Genomic DNA, 22184 nt, shown 5'->3' with positions numbered 1-22184 from the left:
CCTGCAGGCCAGAAGAGGGCAGCAGACCTCATTTACAGATGGTTGTGAGCCACCACGTGGTTGCCGGGAATTGAACTCAGGACCTTTGGAAGAGCAGGCAGTGCTCTTAACCACTGAACCATCTCTCCAGCCCTCCTACATAGTTTTTGAGTGTAATTAAAGTTGGGTCATGTTCTATTGTGTGTTGCTTTGGGTTCATTTCCTAAACAGATGAGAATAGAGGACCTGGCTTAGTGGCTGCTCTGTTTGTTATGATGAAATATTCTAATAAAAGCAGGTTGGAGGTCAGAGTTTTATTTCAACTCACGGTTCGAGCTGCAGTCTGTTGCTGTCTGAGAAACCGCAGCAGTGGATGCGTGAGGTAGTCACATTGTACAGGCTGCAGAGAAGCAGAGAGCAATGGATGGAGCGTCCGTGCTACTGCTTAGCTTGCTTCCCATCTTTATAGCCCAGGACCCAGCGATGGTGCCACCCACAGTGAGTGGACCTTCCCACTTCAGTTGACACAATCAGAATAATCCCCACAGGCATGCCCAGACGCTCATCTTGAGGTGGCTAACATATTCCATTATAGTACCACAGCAATAAGAATCTTGGTTCTTGATTATTGTAACTCCAGAGCTGGGAATATTCCTGGTTCATGGTTGACACAGGCACTGGATGGATGGATAAGGATGTGGTTGGCCGAATGAGTGTAAGCACTCGTATTTCCAGCTCTTGTGTTTGACGGATGCTATTTGACATATACCAGACGCTGTTCAGAGACTCCCCCAGCACTGTTGAGCGATGCTGTACAGCTTCTCTGGAAGCCAGTGAGTTCCCAAGGCTTTACACAGCTACCTTTCTCTTGACTGCCCTCTGGTGGGGTAATTCTTTTGTTTTTGTTTTGTTTGTTTGTTTGTTTGTTTGTTTGTTGAGACAGGGTTTCTCTGTGTAGCGTTGGCTGTCCTGGAACTCATTCTGTAGACCAGGCTGGCCTAGAACTCACAGAGATCCACCTGCCTCTGCCTCCCGAGTGTGGGATTACAGGCGTGCGCCATCACTGCCTAGCAGGTGGAGGTGATTCTAACAAGCATGTGTGAGTGCATAGTTCACCAGAGAGAAACAAAAATTGGAAAACTCGGGTCACAAACTGGATGATTGGTTCCCTTAAAGAAACCACTAAACTGGAAACTCATTTGGTAGAGTGTCTGCCTAGTGTGCAGAGAGCCTTGGGTTCAGTCCTCTGATCACAGAGAATGAAAAGAAGATGAGTCTGTAGAGGCTGATAACTTAGGCTGGGAAGACCATAGGGATCAGTCTCCTTGTGCACAGGATAGATAGAATTCTGTTGATTTCTCTATACCTGAAAGCACAATACCTTGTTCTAGCTACTGGTTCAAATCCCCAGTAATGGTGGAAATTTCGTTTTATGTGAATTTCATTTTTATTACTCAAAAGCAGAATGAAGGGCACGTTCTGTGAACATCTGGGAGGAGAGGTCTCCAGAATGCACACTGGGAAATGGTGCATACTGGGAGGATGGAGCACACCAGGCAGGATGGAGCACACGGGGGGAGGGGGATGATGGAGCACACCAGGCGGGATGGAGCACAGCGGGGGCGGGGGGAATAGAGCACACCAGGGAAATGGTGCCCAGAGTCTTAGGATTTTTATGTATATTTAAAATTTTTACTGCATTTATTTTGTGTATATACATGTTTAGATGAAGGTGTGTACATGCCACTATGCAGACAACTATTTAGGCTGCTTCTGCTATGTGTGTCCCAGGGATTAAATTTAGTGCCTTTGCTCCCTGTGCCATCTTTCCAGACAGACAGACGGAACACACATACACACACGCAGACACACATACACACACACCAGTGTGGCCTTGAACTCACAGAAATCTTCCTGTTTGTGCCTCTTGAGTGCTGGAATTAAATATCACCGTGCCTGGCAATTTCTAGTATTTTAAGTGGGAATTTAATAGTGAATCACTTGATTTAGGACTCGTTCTCTCCTAGCTTTTACAAAGATGATTTATTCATGTGGTATAGTGTGTGCCCTCATAGTTCCTGAGCCATCTTCCAACCCTTCCCTAATTTCTCTGAGTCCCTCACCAGAACACTTTGCCTAGGACTTGGTGTAGATACTGGACTTTCACTATTTGGTAATGTGAAATTAGGACCTAGTTCTGACCTCTGTTCCCTACCTGGCATGTGCTGTAGTATAAATTAGGGGAATTAAAGTGTAGAGCGGGCAGTTTTATTCTAGATTTCTATGAACTAAATAGGACATAGTAAAGCCATGCCTAAGAACTCAGTACTCACACGGCTTAAGCTAGCCTGGGCTACATAGTAAGCCCTCTCCTTAAATAAATGAATGGAATATGCTAGACGGTTATCTCAGGAAACTGGAATTTGTCAACAGAGGGCTCTAGTGTGCACTGCCCAGCGTGGCATTGCTCTGAGGGCTCCAGTGTGCACTGCCCAGCATGGCATCGCACAGAGGGCTCTAGTGTGCACTGCCCAGCGTGGCATTGCTCTGAGGGCTCCAGTGTGCACTGCCCAGCATGGCATCGCACAGAGGGCTCCAGTGTGCACTGCCCAGCGTGGCATCGCACAGAGGGCTCTAGTGTGCACTGCCCAGTGTGGTGTTGCTCTGACGGCTCTAGTGTGCACTGCCCAGCGTGGCGTCGCACAGAGGGCTGTAGTGTACACTGCCCAGTGTGGCATGGCTCTGAGGGCTCTAGTGTGCACTGCCCAGCGTGGTGTTGCTCTGAGGGCTGCCTACTGTGCATTCCCTTGCATTCTACTACAGAAGTGTTCGTTCCTACCTGTCTGGGTTGCTGTCCCAGGTCTATCTGGGATATGTTGAGGCAGTGTAGGCACCTGTAGTCCCAGTGGTGGGGAGGAGACAGGAGGATCCCCTGGGCTCACCAGCTAGGTAGCCTAACTGAATAGGCAAGCTCCAGATTCAGTGAGGGACCCTGTCTCAAAAAATAAGGTGGAGAGTGATTGAGGAAGACACCCGATGTCAACCTGGGGCCTGCACACCCACATGTACATGCACTGCACACATGCATACATAAGTACGCTGACACCTGTTGTCAACTGCCTGCACACACACATATACATGCATGGCACACATACGTGTGTGAGAACGTCAACACACCCGTACCGCACACACGCTAACTACTTAGTGTCTTTCATGCCTCGTGTGAGCTTTTGCAGTCTGTGTGGAGATTCTCAGTAGCTAAGAGCTTGCAGGTCCTCGTCTCCGATAGACAGAAAGGCCCTTGACTCCCACAGCAGCAGCGTTGTGGCGACGGCAGAATGCCTCGCTGTGGCAAAAGTTGTGTGGATGTTGTAAGACTTGTGAGGAGGCCATTGTATTGCACAGCTGCCTTGCTTTCTTTTATTAATAAATCTGTGTGGCCGCAATGGCTCATTGTCGTCTTCTGGTACATGTTACTGGCACAGCCCGGCTTTTCAGAGGTACCTGACAGGAGGCTCTGCAGAGTTCTCGGTATGTGATAGTTGTCTAAACTGGAGGAACCAGATACTCAGTGCTGAGACACTTAGTCAAGCTGCAGCAATCAAGGAGCATCATGGCATCAAATGCTTTTGTAAAAAAATAGTAATTTCAGCTCGCCGCATTGACGTCAGTTCCACCTCTTCAGTTAATTGTGAGGCACAGCTCCAGTTCGAGCTGAGCAAATTCACCACTGGGGAAAATCTTTGGAGATTACACTCGGCATTGCATTCCTGGTGCTTCTCAGAAGGGATATGTGAGGGCTGCAGAGAGAGCTCAGAGTTTTAAAATGCTTGCCAAATAGGCATGATGTCAAATCCCCAGACCCTACATACACAGGGTGGGCAAGGCATTGCCAGGGGAGCCTCAGAACGGCCTGGCTACCAGGATCAGCCATATCAGCAAACTCTGGGTTTGATTGAGAGACCCTGTGTCGGTGAATCAGGTCAAAAAGCACATCGGGATGATTCCCACACACTTAAAAACATGCAGAAATACACCCTACACGTGGAAAGTGGGGGGTAGGGAGGAAGTATGAGTGTCTTATGGACATTGTGAGCACATGGGTTTGTGTTTATATGTGTGTAGATACAAGTGTGTATTACGTGTGTGTGCGTGTGTGTGTGCACATGTGTGTGCACAGAGTACAGCCTCCGGTGTCATCCCTCAAGCACCTTTCTATTTTGAGACCTGGTCTCTCACTGGTCTGGGGTTTAATGATCAGTCTAGGCAGGTTGGCTAATGAACCTCAGGGACCGCCTGGCTCCAGCTCTCTAGTGTTCGAATAGTGAAATACACCTTACCCCGGTAAGGTGTATGGGTTCTGAGGGCTGGAACCAGCTCCTTATGCTTGCATGGCGAGCACTCTGCCAACAGAGTCATCTCCCGGCCGCCAGGTGTCTCAGATGTATCTCGGATTCCTTTTTAATCTTTCTTCTTCCCGGGAGGGGAGTTTCTTGATTAGCTGTGTGAACCTAGAATCTTGAGAAAAGCAAGTAGCTGAGAAATGAATGAAGCAAGGGGCCAACCAAGAAACAGAATGAACAGCCAAGTCCAAGAGAGTGTGAGAGGTTGGATATTGTGACAGTCACAGAGATAGAGTTTGCAGTAAGGAGGTGGGATTCGTACTGCAGCAGACTGAGGGAGACGCCCTTTGGAAAGGGGCATCGTGGAGGATGGGTGTCGCTGGGTGCCAGGTGTGTGTGGACTGCCATCCCAGCCTTCCCCTGCTGTCAAACAACTTGTCTCAGCCTCATGTTCTGTTCTCCTTGTGTTTTGTTTCATTGCATTTAACGGTGGTCCCCAGGGAGCCTCGGGCTGGATGGAGCATGCTTGGTTATGAGTAGCGTTCGCTCTGTAATCGCTGCTCAGCGGAGGAATCAGACTGTGAGCTACTGCTTGCGACAAGTTGTGTTCCTTCCCTTAAAGAAGTTAAAGTGCATATTTATACATTTTCTTCCTTTGGGTTTTTTGAGCTAGGGAGACTCTTGGTTCAGACTGACTTCGAGACTCACTACGCAAGCAAGGCTGCCTTGAATTTCTGATCCTCCTGCCTCCACCTCCCCAGACAGAGATCACAGGTGTGCATCTGGCAATATTCATGCATCTTAATACACTGTTTGGTTTTCATTGTTTTTCTTAAAATTCTGTAAGCAACATTGTGCCGGGCTTTTCTCTCCGTGGCGTTTTTTGTGACTTGTTATGTCGTGTCTAATCGGAACACTGGCTTTCGTTGCTGTGTCCTAACACTGTGTGGCACTGCCCTCACCCACTCTGCCAGGGGCAGGTCTGTTGTGATTTGTTTACATTTCGACACCTTCTGAACAGTGGCACCCTGTTCTGGGGTGCAGGCACTAGAGTATCTGCATTTGGGGCTTCTGCATCTAGAAATGGAAAGAGAGTGTCGGATTGAAAGATACACATGCCATCCATGGCATGGTAGAGGCTTGCCCAAGGGCTTCCAGGAGCTGGCCGCCAGGGTCCGAGTGGAGGCTTGCCATCGGCTTTATCAGCTCCTGACAGATTACAGGGGTGAAACTTCACCTCACTTTAGTTTGCATTCCCCTAATTTTGGAAGAGTTTCATTTAAATATTGGTCGCTGCAGTGCTCCCTGCTTGACCCCTCTCCGTGCACATGCCTTGTTCATCGGTGATTGGTTGTAGCATTGGATTTAAGGAGTTGCTCTTTAAAAGTGCAGATGTGAGACCGGAGAGATGGCTCAGTGGTTAAGCACTTGCTTCCCTTACAGAGGACTCAGGTTCAGCTCCCAACACTACATGACGGCTCACAGCCATCTATAGCTCCAGTTCCAGAGATGCACCCAGGCACGCATGTGGTGCATAAACCTTTATAAATGCAGGCAATCATATGCATGGTACAAAATATAAAAATAAAAATTCTTGATGTTGTCTTTTCCTTTCTTTGCTCGTTTTCCCTCCCCTCTCTTCTCCCCTTTTCCCCATCTCATGTAGCCCAGGCTGACTTGGGCTCACTGCGTAGCTGAGGATGATTTTGAATTTATAATCCTCCTCCCTCTATATCTCCCTCTCTCAAGTCCTTCTTGAGTCTTCTAGGCTCATACCACCCTGATGGGCTCAAATCAGCCATGTTCTCGTTTTCCCTGGTGAGCCTCTGGGATAGCCCAGGCATGCCTTCCAGTCTGTCTAGGGGTTCATGCTAAATTCTTTCGTTATGAAAGCTGTCCATTATTCAGTGATTGTTGAATAAGAAGAAAAGATTAACGTGAAGTGTGTACATGATGTGTTCTTAATTGATTTTTTTTAGAAGTAAACTTAGAGGGCTTGGATTGGATGTGGCTTGGGGTCATGTGTTTGCCCATCGTGTTCAAGGCCCTGAAGTTAATCCCAGGGTCCGGAACAGGGAGGCGGAGGGGTGTAAAAAGCCAGCTTCTCTTTTTTTAACAGTAGAGATGAGAGGTAAGGTGTGGAAGGTCAGCTTTGGTGTCATCTACAGCGAGTTTGCAGTTGTCCTGACTGTCTGGGTTCATAGCTTAGGAAACTTCAGATGGCTTCTCGTAACACCTGTCCCCTTTCCAACTGGAGCTGGCTAGATGAGCGAGGCCAAGCCCTCTGACTTCTCACGATGAACTGGGATCCTGCTCCGTTCCCCTTGTTAGAAGTTCTAAAGGGAGTTCAGAACTGTGTTCAGGTGAAGAGTCGTCTTGCAAAAGGCTTTCTTTGGTTCCTGGTTGGGGAGCTTGTAGTCCATGAAGGAACCTTCTCAGTTTCTTTGACCTGTAACAAGACTGTAGCAGAGCAAAACACTCAGCTCCTCAGGCATCAGACAAAAGGCAAGAAATGCCGGGCGGTGGTGGCGCACGCCTTTAATCCCAGCACTCGGGAGGCAGAGGCAGGCGGATCTCTGTGAGTTCGAGGCCAACCTGGTCTACAAGAGCTAGTTCCAGGACAGGCTCTAAAAAAGCTGCAGAGAAACCCTGTCTCGAAAAAACCAAAAAAAAAAAAAAAAAAAAAAAAAAAAAAAAAAAAAAAAAAAAAAAAAAACAAAAGGCAAGAAAGAACATGCCCACCCCATGGACTACAGACTTTTCAACAGTCTTCCCTCTCCATAGCAACATCCGGGAATGAAGCTTTTCAAACACAGACCCATCCCATAGTCCTCTACCATTCCCAAAGACTCACATCCGTCTCACAGTGCAAACATCAAGAGCCCCCTCAAAGTTTTAATTGTTCCAGCATCATCCAAAAGGCCAACTTCAAAGTATCCTCTAAGACTCAAGCAAACACAGTCTGAGTTCAGGTTCAGGGTTGACATTCTTATTTCAAAAGAGAGGAGGAGGATAGTAAGGAACAATCAGCCCAGAGCAAGGCCAAATCCCAGTGGGGCTGACATAAATCCTAATGCTCCCTATATGTCATCCTGGGTACACCATGGCTGTGGAGGGCTTTCTGCAGCTTTCCTGGTGGCAGCCTGTGTGGCTTCCATAACATGCTGGCTATGTCTGACGTCGGTAGCTTTCCTTACGCATTACACATTGTCTGGATCTTTATCTTCCTGTATCTCCTTTTCAGCATCAGCCTCACTCCCTCATCTCTATCACACGTCTCCCTACGAGGGGCTACATGTTGGGACTGACCCCACAGCATGCCGCATGGCCACCAGGCTCTCCTCTATAGTCTCGTGGCAGCCATCATGACCCGTAATACTTGGATTCTGCATGCCTGCAAAATCAGCTTTGTGTGAACAATGCCAAGGTCAAGAGAGTTTGAGATGTACCTGTGATCACGTGAGGGAAGGCTGTAGCACACCCCTCCCCTCCCCTCTCCCCTCTTCCACCTCTCTCTTTTTCCCTCTCTCCCTCCCACCAGGGGAGAAACTTGGTTAGCCATTAATGGTATGGATCCAGTGAGTGAATTCAAAAGCTAAGCTGTTGGTTGAAAGTGAGGACTCACTTGGTAGATTACATTGCTAATATCTGGCTCCTCTTCGTGAACTCTAGTAAATCATTCTGACTTACTCAGCATCACCAACAAGGCTTCTTGCCCAATATGGATATTGAACCTGAATATACTGTAGTCTACAGATCTCATTTTTAATATATGGGAAGTGTAGAAAATAAGAAAATATGATAAACAAGCACCATAAGATGTGGATAGGATAAGGGCATCAGGCATTTTTTTCTTTTTTTTTAATTAAGATTTTTTAATACACTTTTCTCATTTTACATAGATACCGCCTTTCCCACTCCCTCCCCTCCTCCTGTTCCAACCTTCCCTCCACCCCGTCCCCCCATCCACTCCTCAGAAAGGACAAGACTTCCCATGGGGAGTCAACAAAGTCTTGACACTTCACTTCGAGGCAAGACCAAGGCCCTCCCTTCTATATCTAGGCTGAGCAAGCTATCCCTTCACAGAGAATGTGCTCCTAGACACCAGTTCAAGCCCTAGGAATAAATCCTGGTCCCACTGCCAGTGGCCTCACAGACTGCCCAAGCCTCACAGCTGTCCCCCACCTTCAGTGGGCCTAGTTTGGTCCTATGCAGGTTTCCCCGCTATCAGTCCAGAGTCAGTGAGCTCCCACTAGCTCAGGTCAACTGCTTCTGTGGGTTTCACCATCATGGTCTTAACCCCTTTGTTCATATTATTGCTCCTCCCTCTCTTGGACTGGTCTTCAGTAGCCTCTTGGACTGGTCTCTGAGATCTCTATATTTGCTTCCATCAGTTGCTGGATGAAGGTTCTATAATGACAATTAAGGTAGTCATCAATTTGTTTACAGGGGAAGGCCAGTTTAGGCGTCATCTCCACTGCTGCTTCTAGTCTTAGTTGGGGTCACCCTTGTGGATTCCTGGTAATTTCCTTAGTGGCATGTTTCTCGCTAGTCCCTTAATGACTCCTTCAATCAAGATATCTCTTTCCTTTCCCTCACTGTCCTTCCCCCTTCTTAAGCATTTTGTTTCCTCATGTTCTCCTCCTCCCCACTTCTCCACTCCCCTTCCTCTTCCACCCTGCCTCCTAAATTTCTCAGGAGGTCTTGTCTGCTTCCCCTTCCCAGGGGGATCAATGTATGTCTTCTTGTTACCTAGCTTCTCTGGGTTCCTGGGCATGGGGTATTGTAAAGTTAGTTTCTCTTCCCAACACAGTAATCTCTCCTTTTGCCACAGTGACTTCTCTAACTCTTAAGAGTGAATTTTCTTTATTTCTTACTCTGTTTGAAATTAGTTTATTTACTGGAGACCAAAGTGTCTTAGGTGCTGACGCTGGTAAAGAATAAAGCAGAGGAAGAGAGAAAGGCCCTGCTTCGAGTCAGCGCATTGTATTGAGCAGAAATAAGTAAACACATGCTGAGTAGTGTTGGAAATAAGGCAAGGCAAAAGGTCTTGCGAGTGAAAGTGGTGTGTGCCATGGGGTGACATTTGAGCGGGCGAGGGGAACCTGCAGTGGAGACATCCGGAGCAGGAGCATCCCAGAGAGAGAAGCGGTCGGGTCGGAAAGCACCAAGGTTCACTGGGGGTCTTCAGGGAGCAACAAGAGCTTTTCAGGAGCTGGGGAAAGAGGTCAGGGGTGTATGTAGGGTGTGTGTGGATATGAGAGAGAGACTGAACACTGCTGCCTAGCCTCTGAAGGTCAAGGTCGAGAGTTCAGTGTTAGGGGCTGGGAAGAAAGCTGTACTGGGTAAAGTGCTTGCCTTGCAAGCATGAGATCTGAGTTAATTTCCAGAACGTGTGTGTGTGTGTGTGTGTGTGTGTGTGTGTGTGTGTGTGTGTGTGTGTAGCCTGGCCTAGTAGTGCACTTGTAATCCCAGTGCTGGAATGGAGTCATCAGACTTTCTTTGAACCACCAGCTCTGCAGAGACTTCTTACTAATTATGAAAGCTTGGCCTTAGCTTAGGCTTGTTCCCAGCTAGCTCTTAAAACTTCAGTTAGCTGGGCAGTGGTAGCACATGCCTTTAATCTCAGCACTTGGGAGCCAGAAGCAGGCAGAACTCTGTGAGTTCGAGGTCAGCCTGATCTACAGAGCGAGTTCCAGGACAGCCAAGGTTACACATTTAAACCCTATCTTTAAAAACAAAACAAAAACAAACAAAAACTTAGATGAACCCATTTTTGTTGCTATGTTGATCTGCATTCTGCCATGTAGCTCACTACTTCCCCTCAGTACAGTACGTCCCACTTCCTCCATGTCTGACTGGCACATCCTGCCTCTCTTCTTCCCAGAGTTTCTAGCTCTCCCTGGAAGTCCCATCTAGCCTCTCCTGCCTAGCTACTGGCCATTCAGCTCTTCATTAAGCCAGTCAGAAGGTGCCTTGGCAGAGACACATTTTCACGGTGTACAAAAAGCTTATCCCACAACACTGGAAAGGCAGAGGCATGCAGACCTCTGGTGCTGAGAGGCTGCCAGTCTGGCCAGCTTGGTAAGCTCCAGGCTCGTTTGAGAGACCCTGTCTCAAAAGATGGTGGACAGGACATAGGAAGTGATACCCCAGTGTGCTGGATAGCTTTACGTCAGTTTGACACCAGCTAAAGTCACCTGAGAGGAGGGAACGTAAATTGAGAAGATGCCTCCATAAGATCTGACTGTAAGTGAGCTTGTAGGGTATTTTCTTGATTGGTGATTGATTAAGGAGGACACAGCCCATTGTGGGTGGAGCCATCCCTGGGTTCTATAAGAAAGCACATTGAACAAGCCATGAGGAGCAATACAGTACACAGAGCGGGCAGGATCACTAATGGAATAGACAGGAAGTTCTGAGGGAAGTGGAAATGAATGATTCCAAGGATTTTTTGAGATCAAATAATTACAGCAATAGAATTACCACTGACTGAAATACAGGGGAATCGGGGTATGTTGGAGATCAGCTTTGAAATATTAAGTTTGAGTTGCATGTAAAGCCACCCAAGTTGGGTATGGTGGTCCACACCTCTTGCTGTGAAGAGACACCATGACCAAGGCAACTTATAATTGGGGGCTTGCTTACTGTTTGAGAGGGTGAACCCATGACCATCATGGTGGGAAGTGTGGCGGCAGGCAGGTTGGCCTGGTGCTGGAGCAGTAGCTGGGAGCTCAAATCCTGACCCATTAACTGGAGGCAGAGAACAGAGACATGGGCTTTTGAAACCTCAAAGTCCACCACCAGTGACACAGCTCCTCCAACAAAGCCACACCTACTCCAACAAGGCCACGCCTCCTAATCCTTCCTAAAGGGTTCCACCAATTGATGACCAAGTATTCAGATATATGAGTCATGGGACCATTCTCACCCCAGCCACCACATCTGGTAGTCTAGCTCTTGGGAGGTGGAAGCAGAAGGTTCCATTCAAACCAACTTCAGGCTGGCCATGGTGTATGCCTTGGGGGGCAGCAAAGTCAGGAGATTCTCTGAGCTGGAGGCCAACCTGATCTACATAGTGAGACCGTGTCTCAAAAACAAACAAGGACAGGAAACATCACAAGGCAGGCTCTCCATGGACCTGTCTGTTATCAGTTCCTGTGGTTTGGTCTTAAGTACCCCATCTCAAGATCTCTTCCTCATCTTCTGATCATCGTTGACCTAAAATAAGCGATAGAAAGACCAACTGTCTGTGTATGGTGGGGTTTTGCAGCACCAGATGTATAACGTGAGGACTGGCTGTTCTGAGGTGTGGTCGAGGAGAAGGTTTCTATTGTAGACATGAAGAAGAACACAGCCAGAGGCAACCAAAAGGGTCCAGAGCAGGGAGAGAAAGTAGTGCACTGAACGTGGCCAGTAGACTGAACTGAGAGAGGAGAGAGGGGAGGAGGGAGCAAGAGAGGAAGAAAAGAGAAAGGAAGAGGAGAAGGCCGAGAAAGGGGCCGAAGGACCAAGGTTATATAGGATTGAGAAGCCAGGGGAAGGGAGGCCCATGAATGGGTGAAGTTTAGGGTAGGGGCAGGGTGAGAAGAGCTCAAGGAACCATGGATAGTTGTGATGCTGAAAAAGGCCCCAGGCCAGCGTGTCTGCATCTGAGGATGCTGGGAACGAAAAGGGAAAGGGGAAGAAGAAAAGAGGAGACAGGAGGAAGGAGACAAAAGAGGATTGTCTATCCAAGCTGAAAACAAAGAGCATTGCTCACTCTGCTGTGTCTGGAGCTGGTGTGGGTTCTCAGGGGAGCTGGCTACCTTCGAATCGCTTACGTGGGATAATTCCTTTGCAGAAATTCCTGAATATTCCTTTGTGGGCACATGTGTATGCAGATTCCCCTTCATAAAGTGTTTATTTCTGAACATTCCTTCATCGGTATGCATGTGTGAAGAAGGTTTGGCAGAAAGGACTCCATGTTGGTCTTGACAACTTTCCTGTCATACTTTGTAAATTATCTAGATGCTTATTTATTAAACATTTTTAAGTTCCAGTAATAGTGCTAGTTTCATCTACTTTTGGAAGGACTAAAACGTTGTGTTTTCATGCTTTACATGTCGATTAAAATAGAAGTTAATTGACACCCCCCTCCTTAGCTCTTCACGTGGGACGCCTGAGGAAAACGGTCAGGAAGGATGAGCGAACTGGAACAGTTGAGGCAGGAAGCTGAGCAGCTGCGGAATCAGATCCAGGTAGGCAATGCCTCACTTTGAAGCCTCACCGCTTAGCTTCGTTTCTACCGTTTAGTTTACCGTCAGCACATACTAAATCATTCCCGAGACTAGAAGTGGCTGGCCTGAGCTAGCTGTGATGTCATACACCTGCAGCCTCAGCACTCAGGAGGTAGAGACAGGAGGGTCTGGAGTTCAAGGTTAGCCTTTGTTACTTATCGAGCTCAAAAGCCAGCTTGGGCTAGGCAAGACCCTGTCTCGTGGAAACATTGTGGAAATGGTTAAGGTGTTTTCATCATGTTTCTAGAGAACTCTTCCCCAAATCATTTCCAAGCCAACTACCCATGCTAGCAAATGACATCTTACACTGAAAAATGAATAGAGAAATGAGAAACACACCTAGGGCGGGTAAGATGGCTCAGTGGGTAAAGGTGCTTGGTGCCAAGCCTGGTGACCTGAATTCTGTCACTGGGACCTACACGATGGAAGGAAAGAACAGGCTCCTGACGTCTGTCCACTGACCTGCACATACGTGCTGTGGCAAACATGCCCCCACACACAAAGTAAAATTTTAAAATGAATGAAAAGTAGAATGTCGAATCTAGCTGAGAGACAGGTGTAATGATGCATTCTCATCCAGGAAGGGATCGGTGTGAGAGAAGAAGGCTTACGGGGGACGGTGTGACCGAAACCAGTTTCCGCCCAGATGAAAATGTAGTGAAACCCGTAGTTATTATATGCCAATGGGAAGCATTTAACAAGCCTCTTCTTCACACACTGAGATTTTGAGTGGGATACGTGGGACAGATCTTACCATATAACTTGAAGCAATTTTATCTCAACAGTATTATGCTGCAAAAACGAGCATTCTAGAGGACAGAGGTGACACCTCTCTGTCTGTCTTGGAAGTCAGCTAAAGTGCACAGCAGAGAAGGGACAGATGATAAACTGAATGACACCTAGAATACTGGTCGGGGCGGCCCAGGCCTTTGGTTGCTCTACACTGCTTAGGCTTGGGCAGGAGACCTGACTTCAAGGCTAGCCTTGTCCACCTCAAAAACAAACAAATGATACTGAGACTTTTGGATCCTTCTGTGGGGAAGAGCTGCCATGCGCTGTGGGCAAGCTCCGGGGGAGGAGTCTGTAAGCGAGTCTCAGGAAGTAAGTGCCCCAAGGGGCATCAGTGAAACAGACACTTAACTTTTGGGAACTGGGGGACATCCAGGAAGGAAATCTAGAAATGAAAGAATTGTCGTAGCCTCTTGGCAGCGGGTGGAGGAAGGAGACTGTGCTCTAAGTAGCCCAACAGCTGCCTGCTTTTTTTTTTTTTTTCCAGAGAAAAGAACAGTGAAGGGCAAAGCAGGAGAAGCCCTGCTGACCTGGGATGTGGTGGGGGCCTGGCCAGCATGGATGATTGGCTAGTTCAAGACCAGTGGTTCTCAACCTGTGGGTCGCGATCCCCTAAAAGGGGGGCGGGTCAAACAGTAACATGGCTGAACCCTGGAAACATGCAAAGCAGAAGAAGCCATGTACTGTATGACTTGATTTACAAGAGAGGTCTGATTGGCAAGTTCACACCGAAAGGACAGAGTGGAGGGAGGAGAAGCCAAGGCGTGCAGAAAAGGGGATTGGATTGGGTAGATTGGGGACAGACAGATAGACACGGTAAACATGTCCTAGATTGGATTATGATGTGGTTCAATTCTGAATTACTGAAAAACTGCTAAACAGTGTACCTTAAAACGGCCCCTTTTATGTTAGGTAAAGTGTATTTCAGAAAATTTTAAAAATAAGATGATATGATACGGTAAAGGTTTATTTTGAATAAACACAGCCTATTAGTCTAGAGGTTTCCCCGTCTTAACATGTCATCTTTTTTTTTTGTTTTGTTTTGTTTTTTTTTTTGTTCTAGGACGCTAGGAAGGCCTGCAATGATGCCACGCTGGTTCAGGTAAAGTGTCCCCCATTCATGTCAGCGGTTCACGTGAAGTATCACAGTAGGGTGACATCCAGATGTTTCTGCTGAAATAGGAGTCTGCGGGACAGTAAGCGCCATGACACACAGGAGCATCTAGTTCAGCACCTTCTGAGTCTTTTCGTATATGCTGAATACGCTGTTTCTCTGTGTACACGTGTGTGTGTGTGTGTGTGTGTGTGTGTGTGTGTGTTGCCCTCAGAGGCCAGAGGAAAGAGTCAGATCCCCTGGAACTGAATTACAGATGCCTGTGAGCTGCCTGCCATGCGGGTGCCGGGAATTGAACCTGGGTCCTCTGGGAGAGCAGACAGTACTCTTAAAATGCTGAGCCATCTTTCCAGCTCCATGGCTTTCTTACAGACAGTTATAAATGTTTTCCTTCTTTAGTCACTTATTTCTAGTTTCCCTTTGTGACTGGTGCATTTTTTTTTCTATCGAAACATGGTGTGTCCATATTTGTGGGCACACTGTGACAGCTGGGTACTTATGCGGTGTATCAAACCAGGATGGTAAGAGTTTCCAGTGTTTGTCATTGCTTTGTGTTGAGAGACCCAGGCCACCTCTCCCTAGTTCTTTATAAACTATCTGATAGGGGCTAGCCGATAGATGTTTGGTAGAGGGCTTGAGGCCAGGCAATTGCCATGCAAGCTTGAAGACCTCAGTGTGATCCCCAGAATTGGAGCACGGTGGGAGGAGGGAAGGGCGCCCGCCACAAAGAACTTGCCCTCTGACCTCAGCTTGTACCTCCTGTTCTCTCTCTCCTCCACCCCCCCCCTCACACTGCACCCATACACTAATACCTAAAACCTTTAAAATATTTGTAGACTGGCATGTTTTGCAGACAGTTCTCTTGACGAAGCCGTCCCGCAGGGCAGTTTGCCCAGTCACCCCTCTTCCTTCTCGCTGTGGTTGGAGTTTTGTTAAAGTTTGCACGTCTGTTTACTGCACCTCCTCGGCTGAAAAAGCCTCTTCAGCCCCAGCAGCACACAGGATGACCCCTGTTCAATCATGGTTTCCATGAACCGAACTCACAGCGATGCTCTTGTTCTCTTTGTGCCGAATCACCTTCAGCTGCTGCGAATTTGTTTCTGCTTTTTTATCTACGCCATGTCTAAGGTAAAGAGTTATGCTGTTGTCAATTTCTAAAGATCACGTCTAACATGGACTCCGTGGGTCGGATACAAATGCGGACAAGGCGCACGCTGCGTGGCCACCTCGCTAAGATCTACGCCATGCACTGGGGATATGATTCCAGGTCAGTGGCTGTCACTTCTGAAGTTGTTTCATCAGGAACCATTGTTTGTGTTTTCTCTCTTCAAAGCGAACCTCACTTGTGCAGTGTTGTAGAAAAGGTGTCAATTACGAACATGCTCCTTGTACTAGGAGTGAATATTCATTGCCAGGTTTAGAGCCCTGTGTTTGTTCCAGCGCGGGGCGCAAACCCAGAGGCTCCGACTTGTTAAAGCTTACAGAGTTTTTAGGGCATGCAAGATGGCTTCTTGGCTAAAAGTGTTTGTCTGGCAAGTGGTCCCGTAATCTCCACGTGCGCGCCCACAAGTAGACATAAACATACAGAGTAGTAATAGTGTTAATACATAGTTTTTAAAGTTTCTAATATGCTTCTCAAAAAGATCTTTATCTAGTGACCTATGAAAACTATTTGTTTATTATTTATTTTTGGGCACAACTGCATTTTTAAAAAAAATTCATTTTACGTTCCAACCACAGTTCTCCCTCCCCCTCTCCCCACTTTCCCTTGCCTCCGCCCCAGCCCACTGTGGAAACCATTTAGAGGAGGATTTCTTTCTGTGTTCTAGAATTAATAAGCCTTCCCAGTGAGAAATCGCCCTGCACCTTTAGAGATTATTAGAGGAAAAAGCTCTCTAAGATAGTGTTCATCCAGCTCTGGCGAATGCTCGAAGTGGAGCTGGTCTTGTGAGCTTTCACTAGCTTAGGGACACTTGAGGCTTCTGCGTTCCACAAGCTCTGTCATCCGTAAATCTCCTTCACGTCCTGGCTTTGAAGAGTTTAAACAGACAGGAGACCGCAAGTCTGGCCCTTTAGGCATATGGGAGATTTGCACAGCAGACCCTACCTTTTGCCAGAACTATTTTAAGTACACCAGTGTATACTTTTCCATTGTTATCCGGGGTCCTTTTGCCCAGGGCAAATGATGCTGTTCTTGGCACTAGGGGCTTGATGGCAGGCCTGGACTTTGGTTGTGACCCTGGGCTGCTCCTTGCAGCCTGTTAGAGGACTGGTCTTTGATATGGGGATGGCCTAATGACTGCTTGTAAATCAGAGTTGTCTCCTTTGTTATGGGAACAGAGCCTAATGCCTGCTCAATCCTGGAAAACAACACTTTCCTGGCATCTTAAATTTCACTTACCTCTAACAGGCCTGGTCAGCAAACACCTTTGGGGTGTTTTTGGAGGAGCAGTCTATGACAAAGTCTACTTTCTGTGATTTATTGTCTTCCAAGCAGATTAGTAAAACCTTTATAGCGACAGACATTATCTTTACAGAGGAGTGTTTTAATGTGTTTTTTTAAAAATATGTCAAAACTATTTGTTTTGGGAGGGATTGTTTCTTTTAAGACAGGTTATTGCTAAGTAGCTCCAGCTAGCCTTTAAGTCACTGTTCTGGTGACTCAGGCTCCAGAGAGCTAGAATCACAAGTATGTATAAACCGACCACAGGATTGCTCCATAGTATGGTTAGGGGGAACATCCAGAGACATCCAGAAAAGTCCAGAGCAGAGACTGGGCCTGGCTGTGAGAGGAGGAAGATGGGAGAGGGAGACAGAGAAGGGGTAGCTGGGGGTGGCAAGCCTGTGAGGGGGAGGGAGGAGGTGAGAAGAGCTAACAGGGACTTGTGAAAGAGGGAACTCGGAGGCCAGTGTGTGCTTTGGTGTGCTAATAGGCACCACAGAGACCTTTTGGAATTTGGGGATATGGAATTTCCTTTAAACCTGACAAGGTTTAGGCACCATTCCTAGCCAAGACTTATATTAAAATACCAGTTAATAAGCAAATGCTTGAGTAAATTAATGTCCAAATTATGGATATTACTATACTTAACTAACTTACAAAAGATTGAATTATACAAAATGAGTGTTTTGATTGAATACCCCTCTACACACACACACTAGGTTTCTCTGTGTAGCCCTGGATGTCCTGGAACTCTCTTTATAGACTAGGCTGGCCTTGAACTCACAGAGGTCTGCAGCCTCTTCCTCCCGAGTGCTGGGACTAAAGATTAGCACCACCAGGTCCAGCAATGGAATAATCTTTTACTCCCCAGGCGTAACACATCTGCTATTGTTATTCTATGATGGTTTGAGTTTTTAATCATTTTGTTGCTGTTTCTGATTTAATATAATCTTGATCTATAAGTGGGGAGGGTATTGAATACACTAACATAGTGTATGTGCCTCTTTGAAGGAAAGAAATAAAATTATATTACTGACAACTTACATAAAGCTAAGGCAGATTTTTTTTTCTGTAATTTAAGATAGAAATTTTGCCCTGGGCCAGTGGGGGAAAAGCTCCCGCCACCTGATGATCTGAATTTGCTCCCCAGGACCCCCAAAGTAGAAGGAGAGTGGCTCCTGCAAGTTGGCCTCTGTTCTCCGCACCCATAAAATCAATAAATATGATTTAACAATCTAAAATGAATTTGCCTTGATACTCTAGACTTTTAACCCAAAGTCTAATTACTGAACCCAATGTTAGTGATTATTCTCTTAATTTTTTTCTTCAAAAATCAAATATCACCCAGGAACCTGCCTTCCCCTTCCAGCTAATTAATTCCTGGGTTACTGCTCCTGTCAGCAGAATGGATGAGTTGATTGTCAGGTTTTCCTTGGTCCCCCCAGCCCACTTTTGGACCTCCCCTTCTATAACATAGTTAGATTGGAAACCTTTGCCTGCAGAGAAGAAAACAGAGTGATTTTTGTTAATTGTCCCTCTCTTCATAAAGCACAATTCCAGAACAGAACAACAACAACAAAAATCAAGTGACCACATAGTTAAGAATTCATAAATTAGTGGAGCTTTCTCATGAGCTCTCTGCAGCGTAGCCCCATCTGTGTTTCCAGCTGCATGACAAACGGGAAGGCCCCAGGTCCTGGAACTCCCCAGAATTTTCTGTCTCTGTTCACTCATCAGTACCCCTTCTAGGATACAGTTTATCTTTTGTTCTTGGAAATGCCAGTTTCTGGGGCTGGAGAGACAGTTTAGTGGTTCAGAATATGTACTGCTCTTCCAGAGGACCCAAGTTCGATTCCCAGCACCCACCTATGACTCCAGCTCCAGGGGAATCTGACACACACACACACCCCCCCCCCCCCGCCTCCACGGCACCTGAACTCCAGTGTGTGTACAAGCACACGTATACATAGTTTAAAAAGTACAAAAAAGTTAAAACTCCATTTCCTACACGTTGCCCTTTTTGTTGTTTGTTTCTGTTTTTGTTTTTTTGTTTTTTTTTTTTTTTTTTTTTTTTGAGACAGGGTTTCTTTGTGTAGCCCTAGCTGTCCCAGAACTGGCTCTGTAGACCATGCTGGCCTCCAGCTCACAGAGATCCACCTGTGCCTGCCTGTTTCTGCCTCTGTCTGGGATTAAAGACACGTATCATCAACGCCCAGCCCACACATGGTCCTTTTATTAATGCAACAACCCTTAATGTAGTCCTTTTATGTCTTTGGCTCTTTGGTTTCCACGGTACCCACAGCACGGCCCTTCACTCGCAGGCTCTTGGGCGACAGCCTAGGCTGGATGGGATGTGGGTCTCCTGTGAAGTCACTAAACCTGTCAGTCAGTACTAAGCCACTCCACTAGCATCCACTGAAAACTTTATGGGTAACTAAAATGTCACAAGGGAAAAACTGAATCTCTGAGTCTCTGTCTGAGACTCTTTAAGTCAGTGGCTAAATATTCTGCTTTCTGTTCTGAGTGCTTAGCATGGAATATAACGTTTTTAAAGGCTGGCAGAAAAGTTATTTCGGTATATAGGTTTTATTGGAAAAACTGTGTGTTCTCTTCTGAAGTGTCCTTCAAAGATGAAATGCATAACTAATTAACCATGTTTCCTCTCCGTGTCCAACTGTTCTTGTGTTTCTCCTCTAGGCTACTAGTCAGTGCATCCCAAGATGGAAAATTAATTATTTGGGATAGCTATACCACAAATAAGGTAGAATTTCTTCATCTTTCTCTTAAATGATCTTGTATTTGTTTAACGCCTGGCAGTTCCTTCTCGTTCAGAGCTGCTCCTTCTGAGATGAATTTATTCTAGATCGAGACCCGCTATTAGGACACACTTGCTTTTAGTGCTGAGCTCTTTTTATTTCTAGGGACACCCTGTAAGAACAATCTCAGTGTTGCTTTGAGTTTCCCTCCCTCTTCCTCCCTCCCTTCCTCTCTGTCTGTTCCCCCCACCCCTCTTTCTCTCTTTGACAGGCTCCTGTTTAGCCCAGGCTAGTCTTGAAATCTCTGTTGCTGAGGCTGGCCTTCAGCTCTTAGGTGCCCTGCCTCTACCTCCCCAGTGCTGAGTTTACAGCCATGCAGCACCACACCTGCCTGTGAAGACTTAATTGTTATATAGACACAAACTTTTACAGTTTCCGGTCCCTAGGATGAAATAACACCGGCCTTTTTCGTTTGGGGTAGATTATGGGCGGTGGTTCCTGGACAGCTTTTCCCTAGCTTTTCTGGATGACTTAGAAGATAGACACATTGAATTTGTTGAAATCTAATAGTGAAGATCTGGATTTTCTTACTGTACCCGGCATAAGGAATCCTTGATTTCAGGTTGCTGAGTAGCAGTGTAAACATGGAGAGGGGCATACTTTATGTCACGTACTTTCGTACATTGTATGCATTAGCAGTAATTGGCTGTGCACTCGGAAGCAGTATTTGGTGAGATGAATAGTCCTTAAACCTCTCCCCTGAGTACTGAGGCTGGGACTCAGGGCCTTGCCCATGCACAGCAGGTGCTGTGTCCATGAGCTGCACACTCAGCCTGATTGAGACTTTAAAGGTGACTAATTTGTAAGCTAACAGCTTTTGTATCCTAACTGGTATTCAAACCTATTTTCCTAAACCAGAAAAACAGATACACTTTTATGATATTATTTTAGGTCAAGAGGAAGCGTGGTAGTATCTGTCCCAGGATGTGTGGACACCCTGTGTGGGGGTTAGTCTTGGTAGATCAGACACCTTCAGCTGTTCCACCTGACCTGCGTCTAAGTCTCCTTGAGATTCTGGAATGGATGCCTGTTAGGACAAGGGCACTCATGCAGGCCCCTTGGAAAAGCCATTCCAACTGGCTCTGTCCCTTTTATGGTTCAGTGTTCAGCACAGGATAATCCTCTTTTGAATGCTGGTGTGCCAATGATTTTGCTAAAATCTTTACTCCTATTTTACATCTTATTCAATAGGCAGGGGCAAGCAGATCTCTTTGAGTCCAATCTGGTCTACATAAGTAACTCCAGGCCAACCGGGCTATCTATGAAGACAGTTTCTCAAAAAGTAAAAACAAAATATGTATAGCTTTGCTTTTATTTAAAACATTGGAAGGGCTCTGGGGCTAGAGAGGCGGCTCACTTGGCTAAAAGCTCTTGCTGCTCTCTTCCAGAAGCCCCAAGTTTGGTTCCTAGGACTTGCATCCAGGGCTTACAACTCCCTGTAGTGCCGGTTCTAGGGCATTGAGTACCTGTTGTTCTGAGGGCACTGCCCATTATCACACAGACACATAATTAAAAAATAAAACCATCCCTGAAATGAACACTTCAAATGCAGGTGGCCTGCTAACACAGAAAGGGGCATTCATCCGATGTGCCTGCGGTGTTTCCAGGTCACGAGGTCTCCTTTCCCGAGCTCCTGCCTGTTCTTGGCTGTGCCTGATTTCCAGCAAAGCTTGCCTCGTCCTACGCAGGTTTAGGAGTGCACTGAACACCCTTGTAGTCTTTCCCCATAACGGACCCCAGGCCTCTGCGCCTTGTTTGTGTGGTAGATGCACGCCATTCCGCTGAGGTCATCCTGGGTGATGACCTGCGCCTATGCCCCATCTGGGAACTACGTCGCCTGTGGAGGCTTGGACAACATCTGCTCCATATACAACCTGAAGACTCGTGAGGGGAACGTGCGGGTGAGCAGGGAACTGCCAGGGCACACAGGTGAGCCATTTACCCCTGCTCGGTCCCCCGTCTCCCCCTTCCTGACAGCTGAGCAAGGATACCTGGTGGATTGTGTCCAGAGGAAAAGGGAAGCAGCAGTTACTGTGGTTTGAAAAGTCCCAGCTCCCAGAGTGCACATGCTAGTGGTCATTGTTACTTCATTTTGGTGCGGGGGGCTGCCTCTGGGGCCTTGAGCTCATTGAGCATACACCCTGCATGGAGGTGGACTCCTACCCCTATGTTTTCTTCTTTCAAATATAACTGTATTGCTTTGTAAGCATGATAAATTTTGCTACCCCTCCAAAAAATCCAGACAATCCTAAAAACAAATACAAAAGAAAGCAAATCCAGCCTTCTGCACTTTCTGCTGCCCTGGAATAAGGTTTGGGACTGTATTGTCTGTGCAGGTGGAATCATTATGTCACCAGCAGCACTGACACCGTGCAGCGATGCTTAGTCCCCGGGCCCTGTTATTCAGGAGGCCGCTGCCAC

The 22184-nt window shown here is 46.9% G+C and overlaps 1 protein-coding gene across 2 annotated transcripts in view; it reads left to right on the top strand.

The window, feature by feature from the left end:
- Positions 1–22184, top strand: part of Gnb4 (G protein subunit beta 4) — a 45413-nt gene that overhangs the window by 5997 nt on the left and 17232 nt on the right. The window contains exons 2-6 of one of the 2 annotated variants that reach the window (XM_038347534.2): positions 12467–12562; positions 14454–14492; positions 15665–15771; positions 19645–19708; positions 21530–21692. In XM_038347534.2, the coding sequence (XP_038203462.1) occupies positions 12506–12562; positions 14454–14492; positions 15665–15771; positions 19645–19708; positions 21530–21692 (430 nt within the window). In that variant the 5' untranslated portion in view covers positions 12467–12505. Of the gene's footprint in view, positions 1–12466; positions 12563–14453; positions 14493–15587; positions 15772–19644; positions 19709–21529; positions 21693–22184 lie in introns of those variants that run through there. The other variant, XM_038347535.1, reaches the window with a different exon arrangement.

Source organism: Arvicola amphibius, chromosome 11, assembly GCF_903992535.2.
Source record: "Arvicola amphibius chromosome 11, mArvAmp1.2, whole genome shotgun sequence".
Lineage (NCBI taxonomy): Eukaryota > Metazoa > Chordata > Mammalia > Rodentia > Cricetidae > Arvicola > Arvicola amphibius.
The sequence above is the reverse complement of the archived record's forward strand: the minus strand, read 5'-3'. Positions and strand labels throughout refer to the sequence as shown.